Source organism: Elgaria multicarinata, chromosome 2 (genome assembly GCF_023053635.1).
Source record: "Elgaria multicarinata webbii isolate HBS135686 ecotype San Diego chromosome 2, rElgMul1.1.pri, whole genome shotgun sequence".
Taxonomy (NCBI): Eukaryota; Metazoa; Chordata; class Lepidosauria; order Squamata; family Anguidae; genus Elgaria; species Elgaria multicarinata.
In genome coordinates this window covers 136,657,262-136,674,030 of record NC_086172.1, presented here as the reverse complement: position 1 = coordinate 136,674,030, position 16,769 = coordinate 136,657,262, and the positions used below count along the sequence as shown (strand labels likewise).

The window sequence follows — 16,769 nt, the reverse complement described above, 5'->3', positions numbered from 1 at the left end:
GAAGTAGGCATTTTTATCCCTATCTAAACACACATAGGATTGTGCCCCTTAGTGATATTTTTTAGTAGGCACACACAGAGGTCAGAGTTAATTTTCTGTTGTTTACATTTGCCACAATACAAAACAAGCCCAAAATCACAGCCAGTGAACAATATGGCCACCCCTTCCTATTTTTGTAGAGCCATTCCTCATTCCTTTGCTATGAAGCCTTGGTGCAGTCCCCTTGTCTCCGTACCCTACTGTAACTAAGCCTAAGCATTGCAATTACAAGCATCCTTATGAGGGCAATATGACTCATGGATACATTTGATTTTATTACAGTGAACCACTTTGAGGACCATCATAGTTGGACAGCAATAAACAAACCCTATAAAATAAATGAGAGCATATTTTTCTTCCATTTATTCTTTTCCCACCCCTTCCTCTGTTGTCTGCCTCGGGTGTTTTCAAGATTGTAAGCCCCTTGGAGCAGAGACCTACCCTTTCATTCTTTGTAAAGTGCTGTAGTAGCAATAATAGAGCGCCACAACATCTTGCGCCAATATTAAAACACCAGTATTGCAATCGTGTGTGTGTGTTTGCGTGTGTGTGTGTGTGTGTGCATGCACACATGTGTGTCATGTCAATTTTTGGATTATTGCACTGCATTATACACGGGGCTGCCTTTGAAACTGGTCCAGAAATTCAGTTAGTCCAAAACAGGGCATCTCAGTTGTTAATAGGAACTGACCAATACCTCATATTATGCCAGTACTTTGTCAGCTGCATTTGCTGCCAGGTTTATGGGCCCAATTCATTTCTGGGCCCAATTCAAAGTGCTGGCTTAAACCTTTAAATCCCTAACATCTTGGGGACAGATTAGCTGAGGGAGTGTCTCTTTCCATATATACATACCCAGACCCATTGCAAAATCAATTAAAATAAATATAAGCTAGGTAAGACTGCTTTAAATTATGCAACCTTTTTTAAAACCAGAAATACAGAGAAAGATCTCTCTTTCATAATAGGTTTTCTTACTGACTGGATTCATACAACATGACAACTCAGAGTATTTTGTGTTGTACAAACCCAGTACAATTAGATTCATACAACAACCCAAGATTCAATAACAATCCATACTCTGGGTTGTTGTGTTGCATGAACAAGCTCCATCTCTCTCTAAAATACACCAGGAGGCACATGAGATGCAACACACTCCAGAACAGATTGAACATTACTTAGCAGAGCAGAAAACCACCCACTAACAGTACCTCTGTCCTGTCTGGATTGAGTCTGTTTATTGGCCTTTATCCAGTCCATTACCACATCCAGGCACTGGTTCAAAACACCAACTGCCTCAGCTGGTTTTGATGAAAAGGAGAGACAGAGATGGGTGTCATCCATATATTGATGGTACCTCAGTCCATATCTCCAGATAACCTCCCCCAGTGATTTCACATAGATGTTGAACAGCATCAGGGATAAAATATAGCCCTGGGGCACCCATGGCATAATTGCCAAGGGATAGAGCAATAATATCCCAACAACACCTTCTGGAATTGGCCATCCAAGTAGGAATGTAACCATTGCCATGCAGTACAACTCCCAGCTCATATAGACTATCCAGAAAGATATCAAAAGCCACTGAGAGGACCAAGAGAATCATCAGTGTCACACTCATCATACAGGGCGACCAAGGTAGTTTCCGTTCCAAAACTAGGCCTGATGCCCAATTGAAATGGATCTGGATAATCTGTTTCATTCAAGAGTGCATGGAATTGGCTGGCAACCATCTGCTCAAGCACTTTGCCCAGGAAGGGGATATTAGCAACCAGTCTATAGAAGTTAACATCTTCTGGGTCCATATTAGGCTTTTCAAGAACAGACTAATAACTATCTCCTTTAAAGTGGCTGGCACCACTCCCTCTCTCAAAGATGAGTTGATAACCTTCTGGACCCAGCTGGACATCCCCTCCCTTATTAGGTGTAATAAGCCATGATAGGCAAGGGTCAAGTACACAGGTGGTCAACTGGACTTGGCCAAACACATGGGTTTCCCCATTGGCACACTAGAAGTATTTAAAAATCTAAATATCTTTCAGAAAATATACCTTCTCCAGAATAATATTCAGTTGGGACAATGTTTTCATCCCAAATAATCTTCTCCGTAGGATACAGAGGCATCTGATTAAGCTGCTGAATTTGAGAAATTCGACGCTCATGACGGGACACCTAAAAACAAAAGGATTATTTTTGGTTAGGTGCTCATGTTGTTTCATGTGTGATAAGTGCAAGAAAAGGAAATTTAAAGATAAAATGTAAAACAATGCCTGACTAGATTCATGCAAACATTCCCCCCTTCCTTTTAATTTTAGTCATCAATGGTTACTACAGTTTGTGAAAATGCCAGAGCACAGGCAGCACTAATTATATTTACATTTGAAATTGAAAGTGGGGGAGGAATGACCATGTGAGAGAGAAATGGGGGAAGACCATGGAAGCTTGCAAGATACTCCCAATCGTCCAACTACGTTTACATCTGCATCAGGCTGCACACTCACTCCAGAACAACTGACCAAAACTTGGTAAACATCCAAAACTCAGAAACACCAGTTATTGCTGCCAGTCACTTAAAAGTGTGATTGCCAGCATTCACTTGTTCATATCCAAATAGTGATGATAGGTATATCTTACTGTAACCGTTTTAGCTGCTTAAGGGCACAATCCTCTATATGTTTAGATAGGGAAAAGTCCTACAGTTCCTTGGCTGGGGGGGTGGGATGCTGGGAGTTGTAAGATTTTTTTTCTGTCTAACCAGGCATAGGATGGCACCTTAAAATGTTTTTAAATTGTATATGTTAAAGATTTTATATTCTTTTTTTATTATCTTGTATTTGCAGTTCGTAATTTTTGTGAACTGCCCAGAGAGTTAGTTATTGGGCAGTATAGAAATTAAATAAGTCGTCATCATCAATTTTGGGACACTGACAAATTAAGAATATAAACTGAGCCCAATGGGATCAAACCAAACACCTATCTAGTCTAGCATCCTGTTTTCCCGAGGCATGAACCAGATGCCTCGTAGGAAGCCCAGGTGCAGGGTGGGACAGCAATAACCCTCCCCCATTGCTGCTCCCTGCAGCTGCTATTCTCTCATACACAGCCTCTGAACCTGGAGTCATAATATACCCATTATGACTAACAGGCCCTGTTCAGAAGACACCTTAAGTCATGGCTTTAACCACGTTGGTTAAGCCAGAAAACTGAGCTGTGTTCAGAAGACAGCTTAAACCACGGCTTTAACTATGGTGAATAAAGCAAACCGCCTTATTCACCCTGGTTAAAGCTATGGTTTAAGATGTCTTCTGAATGGGCCCACAGTCACTGCTAAAATGTATACTTTTGGAATCTGTCTAATCCCCTTTTAAAGCCATCTAATTTGGTGGCCATCACTATATCCATAATTCATTATGTGTTATGTGAGGAACTATGCATTGCATGAAGACGTTCATCTGGCATTGTCAACATCAAGATTCAATGCATTTTAGATATTCAGTGTAACACTTTTACATACACCCCAACCTCAGACGTGCACATGCTCAGAAGTGTACTGCAGATACCTAAACACCCAGGAAATCGCTGTTGTTGGTTATGACTATGTATTGCATACTACAAGGAGAGGGGGAAGGCCTCGATTTTTTAAAGAACGTGTTTCTCAGCAGTCTACTGACATTAGCTGAAAGACTACACTGCTTTGAATAGGTTTTGAGCAGGGCCTCAGAGAACATGGCATGTGTCCAGTGACGCATTAGCAACATTGCAGAGAGTTTCAACTGCCACCAAATACAAGTAAATCTTCATGGTGACACTGTCGCACAATAGTTAGCATGACATCCTAGTAACCCAACATGTGGAAGTTTAAAAATGGCAGGCTGGCAATTTGCCTACACCAATTTGGATGGCCTTAAGAATGTAAGGGCGGCTATGGTGCATCTGACTGAAGACCTATTTAGTCCAGCATCTTCTTTCCCATAGTGGCTAACCAGATGCCCACGAGCAAAACACATAAGCAACAACCCTCTATCATCGTTTCCCAACAACCGGTACATATAGGCCTACTGCCTCTGATCCTAACAGCCATTATGACTAGCAGCCATTGATAGCCTTGTCATCCACGATTTTGTCTAATCCCCTTTTAAAGCCATCACCTCATCCTGTGGAAACAGATTCTCTAGTTAACGCTGTGTGAAGAAGTAGTTCTTTTCGTCTGTCATGAACCTCCCACCATTCAGCTCTGATTATTCTCGGAGAAACACTTGGCTAAATAAAGATAATGGTAAACTGAAGCTTAGAAGTGTTAGCCGAGTGGACAGCTAACGTAGAAATTAATGAGCTGAAAATACAAGTTTTCACGGAGACCAGTATTTACACAATTTTCAGAATTTCAAACTTAAGTATGACTGCATTAAATAAATTCAAGTGAAAATCATGGAGTCTTTTTACTAAACAAATGTTTGCAAGATAAAGGCACGTCCAACATGTAAGATGCTTAATTAGGTTATTATAATAATTAGGACACCTTTCCACTGAAAATATTCTTTATGAGCATTTGATTTATAAAATGGCGTAAACACCTATGTTCTAAGCAGCAGACGTTTATGTGCTCTGTTGCAAACATGAAGCTCCTATGTGAAAAGGGCTGGTGCCCCATTTACCCCAACACAGGTGAATGTGCATCATCCTTTCACGGTGCAGATATACCCCCTTCTATTGAAATCAAAGTAAACCCCTTGTGAGTGGGACAAATCTAAGGAATAAGTTTAAAAAAAACCCTGATGCTGGTATGTAGGAATTTAGATCTTCAGATTTAGAACTTGCCCAAACAAACAGAAATATAAGAACTTGTTAACATTTACCAGTAGTTCAAGCAGAAACTCTTTTCCATAGCTTGTATCTTCTCCTTCAGGTAGGGCTGGCAATAAGCAGAGGTATGATGCCACCTGGTGGAGTGTGCTTGGACTGAACAATGCAACAAAATTAAGAGTCATATAGCCCTTGCAAAAAAGAAACAGTGCTGTTTGTTTTTAATTTTAAAAAAATATTCCCTGAAAAGGTCAGAAGAAAAGGACCCATGAACCATCTGCTTGACCTGTTGACCAAGATTTTGATATAGACCAATGGTGGACGGATTTGTAGGGCTCCAGGGGTTTTGACCTACAGCCCCATCATCCCTCACCATTGGCTATGCTGGCTAGGGCTGATGGGAATTGTAGGCCAAAATATCTGGAAGGCCACAAACGGCCCACCCCTGATCTTGACAAATTCATATTCTAGCCAACAACTCTGCTTTTATGCATGGAACTCAACACTGTAAGCATTCTTAACAGAGCGGCATGGTTCATGACACTGAGTTATGATTTAGCAGTGTATGCATGAACTGGAATAACTTGAGCAAAACCTCAGGCTTGTGTGCTCCCCATTCCCATCTCCTGCTCCTGTGTGGCCAGGGGAGGATTCCCTCAGAGTTCGGTTGCACTTTCCACAAAAGCTGGCTTACCATTATGTTCAAACCAGAGATCGTGATTTAAACCAAACTCTGTTTAAACAAACTAGCAAAGCAACCCAGGATTTGAAGTTGGTTTGTTCTGAAACAGACCAAAGTTTATTTTAAGCCGCCACCACCTCTAGTTCCATAGTAAGGACTACCCAGTTCTATGTAAAGTGAACTTGGCAGAAGTCCTCCTCTCAGCCATGTGGGTGCTGGGTTATCTGTGCAAGCCCAGGGCTTTGCTTGGGCTCTTTCCATCTCATGCATGCACTGCTAAATCATAGCTTAGAATTCTATGCAAATAAGGCCAATATCACCCAGTTTCTTTTTAAAATCGTACAATCAAACAAATTACACAATTTCTTATACATATAAAATCCCCAAGCACTGAGGTTATAGGCTGCAAATCAGTTGTTTACATATATATCAAGATGCTTTGCTTCTTAGACACTGCATGTAAGCGCTCCCCTGTCCCCATTTAAAAATTTATTGAGGAGTTGCTGCTTGGGAAGAATAAACAAGTGATTCCCCACCCCATGGTTTTCTGGCTCATGGGCTATTAATTTATCTATAGCCTGGTAACCCTGGGTGACAGAATAATCAAGCTTTAGCTTAAAAAACAACATAGTTTCAACTGTTTCTCAAAGAATTTTGAACACCATGGAAGTTGCAGGATTTCCCACTACCCAAATGAAAACACACACACACACACACACACACACACACACACAAGCAAAAGATGTGAATAAAAAAACCAACTTACCTTAAAGGCCCAAAAAGCTTCACCAGAGAGTCACGAGTGTCTACAGCAGATACATTTGAGAGGGCAAAATTGTAGAGTTCTGGGAAATGTGCAAAAGCGGCTCTCTGGAAAACAACCAAGAACAAGGAGGAGAATCAACAGCTATCTTTACCTACCAACTCAACGTATGCAATACTCTGCAATTTAACAGGCCAAATGCAGACCTCAAAGAATTGTGTGAGGAAATTGGCTAATACAGAATGAAGACTACCAGATGAAGAAAAAAGCATTGCAACCCCAGCGGTTTCCCCCGCCCCTTGGTGCATTCCAGATGTTTTCGATTGCCAACATTCCTGACCATTGTGTATGCTTGCTGGGGCTTATGGGAGTTGAAGTCCAAAACACCTGGAGGGCATCGGGCTGGGGAAGGGTGATCTACTGTAACTTAGCCTGTACAAATATCAAGCATGTGCAACTAATACCACCATATTTTACTGCTTCCCTGCTTAACCCTGCCTCCACTTCCCACTTCTTCCTCTTCCCTCTGTGAAATTTTACACTGTAAGCTCCTTGGGGCAGGAAATATGACCTCTTATACTCTGCAAAGCACCAAGCCCACCAATGCTTCTATATAAATAACAATTCATTCACCAAGCTACACTGAAATTGAAGAGAAACAAATGCTGCCGTTCCCAACTGTAATTCAAAGATAATCAGATATGTCACAAATATCTGATCAATTGCTTTCTGAAATATGAGGGAGAGAATTCCTCTCCCACGTTTTGGCAACCATGGAAAAGATAGAAACTCCCAAATTAGTGTAGCACTCCCAATTTTCCCCAACACAAGCAGTGGTCAAAAGTAAAAATGGTGAACCACAAAAGCAGACTGCTTAAAGCACTGATGCCCACAATAAATCTATGAGTGAGAGGAAATTCAGAATTTTGGACAAAGCCTTTCACTTCTAGTGGTCAAGATCTGGGCCCTTGCAATTCTTCTGAGAACAGAAATGCACTTTGCAACCCAGGAGACCTGTGCCGACATTCAATTAATATTTGCCGTGCAGGATAGGATTAAGCCAGTCTTCTCCATGGGGCACTTAACCCATATCCCACCTGAAATTTACATAGAATTTCAGCGTTGGAATGTACCTTGAACGTCATTATTATTATTATTATTATTATTATTATTATTATTATTATTATTTATTTATATAGCACCATCAATGTACATGGTGCTGTACAGAGTACAGAGTACAGAGTCATCTCATCCCACCTCTGACTCAATGCAGGAATCAGCAGCTTCAGGATCCCTGACAGATGGCTGACTTGACTGAGCTTAATAGCTTGCATAGGCCTCATTCACATTATGCATGCTTCAAATTTGTGGTGTACAAATCAGAGTGAGCCTACAGACATTTGTACTGGATGCTGCGCAAACATGAAGCTTAAATGCACAAATGTCAGGAGGGAGCAGGTGCACCATGGAAGGCGGAGGGCACTGGCGTGATTCCAATTCCCCACTGCCTGTGTGAACTGGAATAGGGATATAGAAGCTGGTCTCCAGTACCACCTACTCAATAAACTAAGGCCATTCCAAAAACATTCAAGGTTTCCTGGGTGATTGTACTATATGTATACGGACATTACTGCATTATGTTTAGGCTTACAAATGAAGTGACGGCCTTCTTCTAGTTTGTCATCACCTCTTATCCCTTATCTGAGCATTCAAGATTAAACCGATGTGAGGCCCTCAATGATGTGCAGCAAAATTAAAACAGAATCTGTGCCCGGTAGTAGGGGGGGAAATGCTTGGCCATTGCTGCAAAAGAGCTGTAATAAAAGGCACACCAGCAAATCTGGGCAAATTTTTAAGTCTTGAAATGAAGGGCATTAAATACCTGGAGGGAAGTAATTCTGTCATAGTGAATTGTTGTCATCTCATTCTCTGTCAATGCATTTCCAGTCTGATCATTAATTTCAAAGCCAGTGTAGAATTTGAGCATGTCTAAAAGCTGAAACAGATTAGGTAAACAGAAAATTAGGATCTGCAACCACCATGTGAGCCCCAACAAAACCCAGTATGACAAGGGACATTAAATTCCAGTAGCAGTGCACAAGTTATTTATTGATGATTAAATAATTCAGATTTAAGAAGAAATATTTTGATATATTGGGTTGGATCTAATTGTGCTGTTCCACGGATGAAAACAGTTCCATCAGCTGAACCGAGAGGGGGCAATTCCCACCCTCCTCCACACAGCACCCCATCTGCCCTCAATATCTGCTCCAAAAGGCCAGGAAACACTCCACAGTGGGTCTTTAGGGAGGAGGGAGAAAACTGGATTTAAGTTCATATTTGACCAAGACTGCTTTCTAATTAGTTCCACAATACATTTAGAGACATTCTTACGTTACACTTTGATGGGACATAGGTGCAGTTCCAGAAAGGATACCGACTCTTGATGTTAGCATGAAAAATCCAAAAACCCAAGCAAGGCAAAAGGCCAGACTTCCTCTCTTTACAGGATCAGCAGCAGGGAGAGGTAGGCAACCGTAATTGTCCTACGCTGCCACTCCAGTTTCGGATGCTCCTCATTCAGCACCAAATCACCCATCAGGGGCGACAGCAACTGTTGGTCAGTCACCAGCTATCACTTTCCAATTGCAATACTGTGGTCATAACAATAGCATTACAGAGGCTGGTGAGTAGGTTGAGGTGCTAAAATAAAAGCAGGTCTTACCTGGCAGAAAAGGTGGCCTTCCTTGTCCCTTTCAGCTAAGCTGGATAAATAACAATGCACAACCAGATGGGCATCATCTAGTATTGTATTAAACCAACGTCGTGTTGGAAGCAGGGCCTAGAATAGATAATATCACATATAATAAGGACCTTATATAGGACAAAGTTTGGCAATTCGGTTGCATTTACAACTAGAAGGCTGGCTAGAATGCAGTGTTTGTAAAAAGTTGGTGATCATTAGTTATCGTGATGGACTAATGATAAACACTCTCAATAGCAATATTTGTTAACTGCCTACAGGACTATAAAAAAACCCATCTTGTTTAGATGAAGAATAAAATACCAGAAATAAAATAAAACTAAAAACTAAGGAGGCCAAAAACAAGCTGAAATAAATGAGAGGCTTGAGGCTTTTTTATTTATTTAAAGAGAAGAAGAGATACAACTGAGTGATTGTTAGTTGATAAAGAGTCAATCTAGGGAAGGAATATGTTTGAAAGTAACATAAACTGAAAAAAGGAACCAGTCGAAAAATAAAAAGCACAGAAACATAATCCTATTTGCATGCAGAAAAATAACAAGCTGCAGAGTGCAAAACAAGACCAATTAAGGTTGCAATCCAATACACACTTTCCCATGAGTCAGTCTCATTGAACTCAATAGTGCTTACTTCTAAGCAGACAGACATAAATGAACATTTCAATAGTCCAAACCAGAAACAACAGGCGGAGGACAACATTAGCAATATTTTACAACTGGAAACCACTGAAAATAATCAATGAGAAAAATTATAAACAACAGCAATAGTTAGTAACCTGGTTCACACATAACACTAACCATTTATTTATTTAACCCATGGTTTGTTGCCCTACTCATGGTTTGCCTGACAGACAATCAAACAAACCATTGTTTTTTTTCAATTCCTGGGTTGTTTCCCTCTTCCTTTGCCTGCTCCCTCCATGTATCCCAAATGCCTTTGCAGCACAGTAGTACTGGAATGCAGAAAAACCAGTTTTACCACTCTTGCCCACTGCTTCTGTAGTCTGGCAAAAAAAGCCATGAACAACTGAAGGTTCTGGGTTCATATGTAACAGCCACCCATGTTTTAAACATCCCAAACTTCACAACCCAACAAGAAAGCACAACCCAGTTCACAAGGGAAGGTGGCAATTCCTGGGCTGTTTAAGCCAGAAATTGCTGAGACGAGCAAAGCGCACGAGCCCATGGCTTGATGCTGAATTTCCAGGCTCCCACATCATGAAAATTCAGGAATGGGGGTGTTCCTAACTTGTTAATTAAAGGCTGAAGCAATGAGCACACTGCTTACATGCTACTCTCCTCCTCCCTGCAATTCCTGGATTAAACAACCCAGAAACTGCTGCCATGAAGCATGAGCATTGGTTCCCTTTCTGGGTTGTTTGAAGTTAACCAACCACGATTTGTTAGCGGAGTTGGGATCACACATCACAACAACTCAGAATTCAACAAAGCATGGATTAAATGCATGTTCTCTTTTTGGCTGAAGGATTTCCTGCTTGGCCATGCATAATCCTATATCATGTTATATCCAGATTTGGTCATCCCGTATCAAATTACGGGGATCTAAAGGTTGACTTACTATCAACAGCAAATACCTTTATGGCACAAGCCTATGCATGTTTAGGCAGAAATAAGTAATACAACTCCCAGCATCCTCGCCAGCAATGCTGGCTGGGACATGCTGGGAATTGTAGGACTTTATTCTATCTAAACGTGTATAGAATGCACCTTAAGACTACAATCCTATAACACTTATCCGGGAGCAAGTCCCACTGAACACAATGGGACTTACTTCCACATAAACATGTATAAAATTCACTTGAAAACTATAGGAGGCCCATTTCCTTTTTTCCCCTCTCCTTTTAATAAGGACCATTTCAGAATATTACTAAAATGTCCTACAATTATTTTTACAATGACTTCTTAAGTATCTTCGTGACAGATTTCATAAAACCATGAGGTAAGCCTCACCTTTGAGAAACTGAGATTCAAACCAATTATGTTACTACAGCCATATAATATTGTAGCTTTTATTGCTACATGCTACAGAAACACTGGGAACAAGAAATGTTAAAAATGACATACTTTACCACAACAGTCAAAAGGTTCTGGATAGACAGTATAGTTACTAGTACTAAACAACTAGAACTTATTTTTTAAAAGGTGAGGAGACTGCATTTATAACAAATAAAAATGAACCGGTCAGAGCACATGGATTGCTTTTGCCCAAGTCACATCACTGCTAAGCGGTGAAATGTTCAAGTAGTTTAGCCTCAATCATAATATAGATGTAACCGAATACGAAACACTGAAACGCCCTGGGGAAGAAAAGGGATCTTAAGTATATGTAAAGGCACTCTGCTCAGATGGGACAAGCTACAGAAGAACAAATGTGATGGCTTTTTATAGCCTATTTCTGGTTTGCCAGTTCCAATCAGCACAACAGGCTTCAGAAACTATCTGAACTCTTTTAACTCTCCTGTAATGCCCTCAGCGTAGAGAGAACCAACATGAAATGTTCTTCTGCTTGGCGTTCTGGCTAAGATCCAGCAGTGTCCCAGCTGAATACCTAACATACCCTCTCTCTGGGGACAGAATCTTGCAGTTCAATGTGGCTCGGCTCAATGATACCAACTGTGATGCTCCTTGGAAATGTAGGCTTTTGAGCAGAGCCAAGAAACATACAAAAGATTGACACTCCCATGCTTTGTAGTCAACAGCTGCCACAATGGGTGCTTAGTCCCCTCCTTTTTTTTTTTAACAGAGGTTCTGAAGTTGAAATAATTTAAATATTTTAAACAAAAACAGGGTATTCATACATGAAAAAATTCCTGGGAATTACGCATGCATGAACTCGGTTGGCATTCAAAACAGCAACTTTTGGGAAATCCAGAAGAATGCTGCTACTATCAGCGTTTGCACAAATTACATCCTAAGTACAAATGCTTGGGCTGCTTCTTGCGATGCAGAGGCCATAGGGAGGCCGCTTAAAATGGACAGCTGTTTTTGTTATGGTCATATTCTGTTCACAAAAGCAAAAGCAAGAAGGAGGAGGGAGCCCTCAAGGAAGAGAAAAGCAAGAAGGTGAAGCGCCCTCAAGGAAAAATATTTTTTTAAATGACATCTTAAGTATCTTCCTGACAGATTGCATAAAACCATGAAGGAAGCCTCTCCTTTGAGAAACTGGGATTCAACACAGAATATGTTATTCTGGCCACATAATGTTGCAGCTACCAAAAAACGTGGAACAAGAAATGTTAAAAGTGACATACTTGACCACAACAGTCAAAAGGATTTGGATCGACAGAATATAGTTACTAGTACTAAACAACCAGAACTGATTTTTTTCAAATGGTGAGATTGTATTTAGTGCAAATAAAAATGAACCGGTCAGAGCACTGCTAAGCAGTGAAATGTTCAAGTCGTTTAGCCTAAACCATAATATAGATGTAACCGAATACGAAGCACTGAAAGGCCCTGTGAATGTTCTGTTCACAGCCATATCCCCTTGCTGTGCCCACCCACGCCTCGCTTTAGGAGTACAGACACAGTTTTGGTTGCTGCATGTCAAAAAGGATATTGTAGAGCTGGATGGGGGCAGAAAAGGGCAACCAAAATGATCAATAATCTTTACAGCATTGGAGGTTAGAAAAAAGGGAATTAACGGGGGGGACACGATAAGTGGTTTATAAAATTACGCACAGTGCATAATAAATAGTTAAAGTTGCCTTCCCTCTTTCACAATACTAGAACCTGAGGGGGAGCACATTCAGGACAAACAAAAAGAAACCATTCTTCACACCACACAAAACTAAAGTATGAAATTCACTGCCACAAGATGTGGTATTGGTAATGGCAATCCATTTACATGGGTTTAAAAGGGGATTAGACAAATTCACAGGAGGATAAGGCTATCATTGGCTACTAATCTGGTGGGCCACTGTGGAAAATAGGATGCTGAATTAAATAGGCCAGCGTTCCCCACCCTGGTGCCATCCAGATTACAACTCCCATCAACCCTAGCCAGCATGGACAATGGTCATAGTTGAAGTCCAAAACATCTGGAGGGCCAAAACATCTGGAGGGCACCAGATTGGGGAAGGCTGAGGGAGGACTTTGGTCTGATCCAGCAGGGCGCTTCTTACGTTCAATGCTACAACCCTGGCAGCAACATGGAGGCAATGTCTGTCTGTATGTGGAAGAATAAGCCACGGGACAAGAACGAGTATAAGATGGAACAGCCATCATAAGGAAGCAGTTTTGAGCAGCTTTGATGCGGCACATTGTGAGAAACATGCCTTACTGTATGCACTGATCTCACAGGACAGGAAGAGGCATCATTTTATTACTTGCAGAGAGTGTTTGCACAATCACAGTTGGGGAAAATAACCAACAGTGGCTTATTTCCCCCACTGTGCAAGCCGGTTGCGTGCCTGGAAGATTAGTATAATTACCACAGCAGTGTGGCTTCCCTACAACAGCCCATGGGATCTGAATGGCTGAATTAACCACGGCAACAAGTCACCCTGGCCAGATTCGCATGATACAGGAAGCTACAATTATGCGAATACCCTTGGCATGTGACCAGCATGTGTGGGTGGTTAAGAAGTCGCTGCAGCTTATTAACCACCCTGTATTCATGCAAACCAGGTCTCACTGACAGATCTTCTTTTTAATGATCTCCAATTCTACAGCCCTTCCTCATAGCTCATTTCATGATGATATTAAGAGATACATTTCTTTTTAAAAAAATTATCACTCTTCTTACACATTATTGTTCAAGACAGCTCATAATTAAGTCACCACACACACACAAAAAGATGCATAAAAACATTGAACAGTCATCTCTTGGGGCAGTGATCTTCACTATTTTTCAAGCAGGAGCCACTGAGGCCTTTTGGGAAACGTTCCTGAGCCATAAGGCGCATTGTTGTGGTGAAGAATCAGGAGACAAGCGGTAGGTCTCCTGACTCCTCACCTCGAAGCTTCTTCTGGTAGCCCAGATCACAGGAGCCAGCCCACCATTAAATCAAAGAAGGCCAAAGCTAGAGAGCCCCTGCTGAGCGTGAGCAGCTAATGCAAAAAGAGAGACGTGTGTGTGCATGTGTGAATGAATGACTGACACAGTCGGAAAGCTGCACTTGAGGTGATTAAGAGCAGCCACTGGCCCTCGGGCCTTCCAGTGAAGAACACTGTCATAGGGTCTAAATCAAAGAAAGCCACATCTATTTGAGTTGTAACTTAATGCTTAGTAAGATTCTGCGAATCCAATTCTCTACATAAGAATGGCAACTGCAGGCGTCTGGGCAAATCCAGCCTCCCTACCCAGATGACTGACAACTGGCCCTCTAGTTCCTAGGCCAGAGACAAAAGAGATGTGGAGAAAATGAACTGTAGTGGTTGAGAGATGAAGTTTTGGATCATCACCGTTCACTTGTTTTTCAAAATGGCGCCCAAGGAAACTGATCAGAGCTTTAAACCCCATTTCTGAATAATCTCCACTCATTTCCACAAACCTTGCCAAGGGTTCCTGTAAAAGTCAACCCTAACTCTGAGTTAGAGACTGCATTTCAATGCCAAGAAATATAGTTTTGTTTACACAAAGGACCGTAGCTCAGTGGTTAAGCGTAAAGGACTCCATGTTTGATCCCCAGGACACGCAGGGAAAGCTGGGGCGAGGAGGGGGGGAATCCTGTCTAAAACCCTGGAGAGCCACTGCTGTTCAATGTGCAGACAACGCTGAGCTAGATACGCCAATGGTCTGACTCAGCAGTGTAAAGCAGCTGCCAATCTTCAAACACTGTGGGTTAATCATGTCTCCATCAGGAGCTTCAAGACCAGGAGACAAGCAGCACACAGTCTGTTTATAAAGCAGCCTAGATGATACTGTAGTTGACTGTATATGGGCCTTACAATTGACATACCTCTAGATCTATCATGAGTTCAATGAATCTTTCACAATAGTGCACTTTATCCATAGAGAGGGGACCTAGAAGAAAACACAGACAATTACAAACTAACCCTGGAAAGGGTGAATAATGCTTCTTTGTAAATCACCCAGAGAGCTTCAGTTATGGGGCGGTATATAAATGTAATAAATAAATAAAATCTTGGACCTAACAGTTGATGCTTAATAGTTATTTCAAGACTTTGGGTCCCTGGCAGAGATTAATTCAGTATGGCAGAAGTTCTTGTCATTTCTATTTTGGTACCTCAAAAGGTTTACTGGCAGAAAAGGGAATGTCAAAAGTTTAGCAAAGCACAGTTTTAACATTTTTTATAAGTTTAAGGCATATGCACTAATGGTAAAATCATTATAAAACCAGAGTAACATTATGTTTGTGATCATATGCAGGCATAAGGATCATTATGATCCCCAATGTGTTGGCAAGGAAAGCTTGTGCAACCTATTAAAATATCTATGCTCTATAATATAATCATCCCACTGGTCTTCATGTCGAAGTGCAGTGTTTTGCTTTAGTATAAAACTGCCCATTATTAGATCTTAATTTCGCCTGTTTAAGGAAGCTAAACGATGTTGAAAATGTGAATTAGTTAAAAAGGTGGGGAACACAAAGATTATTATTAACATGTGTAATTTAACATTGCGTCTTTTTGACAGAATACTGGATGCGTTGTGAGAGGGAAATGGGACCTCTTCAAGAGAGCCAATTACCCAATGGTACTTAAGTATCCATGGAGTTCAAGTAACAACAATGCATGACCGTCCGCCACCCCCAGTGCGCTACGAGTCGTACAATGTCAAGATGGGTGCGGTCATACCCCTGAGGTAAGTGGGCATGGCCATGCCCCCTTGACGTCATTTGCTCCCTGGCCCAAATGCCGGGTGGATCTTCCACCTGGTGCTTGAGCCAAGGACCAGGCGTCGCTGTGCATGGGCTTTCCCAATAAGGGAAACCCCACGTGCAGCCAAGCCAAACCACTTCTCCTTAACCTGCCCTTAACCCGCTGAGGGAAGGAGGTAAGACAGACAAAGCAGAAGCGGCTTTCCTGGCAGAGGGGACACAGCCAGCTTCGTCCAACCCGCTTCCTTTCCTCATTGCAGGAAGGAGGCAGGTCGTACAAAGCTAGCTGAATCTCCTCTACCACTTCGTCAGAGAAGCTAAGGGGACTCGGCTATCCCAGCTCCTTCCGTGATCTCTCGCCCAAGCCCCTCAGATATAGGAAAACCATTATTACCACCTACTTCTCCATCCAAATATTTTTCTTTTAGAAAAGAAAATCAAAACATCAAAATAAAATGACCTGATAAGTAGGGAGAAAGCAGAAAAGAGGTGGAGTGAGGTTATTTTAATTCCAGGACAAGTGTGGCCATTCTAAAAATACATTCGTTGAGAGATATCCTAAAGGTGTTGGGGTTTTGTTTCAGCTGGCAGATATAAATCCTGGCAGATATTTAAAAATAATGTCCCAATAATATTTAATGTGAAGTCAAGTCTGTTTAACATAAGGAACTAATTTCCATTTGGGCTCTCACGAACTCTTAAGTTATGTATGAATATTACTTGCTGTTACTTCAAACTTACAGCAACTTGATGCTGAGCTTAAATGGGAGGGTTTTTTGAGAATTTATAAGTGACTGAATCATTTTAACTTTTGTAAACCACCCAGAGAGCTTCGGCTATGGGGCGATATAAAAATGTAATAAATAAATAAATAAAATAAATAAAAACAGAGCTTCCTTTGGATATTTAACAA

General features: G+C 41.3%; 1 protein-coding gene across 1 annotated transcript in view; it reads right to left on the bottom strand.

The window, feature by feature from the left end:
• The window catches only part of AQR (aquarius intron-binding spliceosomal factor), an 80,550-nt gene that overhangs the window by 48,665 nt on the left and 15,116 nt on the right, over positions 1 to 16,769 (bottom strand). Inside the window, exons 10-15 of the mRNA XM_063117758.1 lie at positions 14,975 to 15,039; positions 9,013 to 9,129; positions 8,170 to 8,283; positions 6,291 to 6,394; positions 4,896 to 4,998; positions 2,091 to 2,211 (exon numbers count right to left, since the gene is read on the bottom strand). Coding sequence (XP_062973828.1) covers positions 2,091 to 2,211; positions 4,896 to 4,998; positions 6,291 to 6,394; positions 8,170 to 8,283; positions 9,013 to 9,129; positions 14,975 to 15,039 — 624 coding nt within the window. The remainder of the gene's footprint in view (positions 1 to 2,090; positions 2,212 to 4,895; positions 4,999 to 6,290; positions 6,395 to 8,169; positions 8,284 to 9,012; positions 9,130 to 14,974; positions 15,040 to 16,769) is intronic.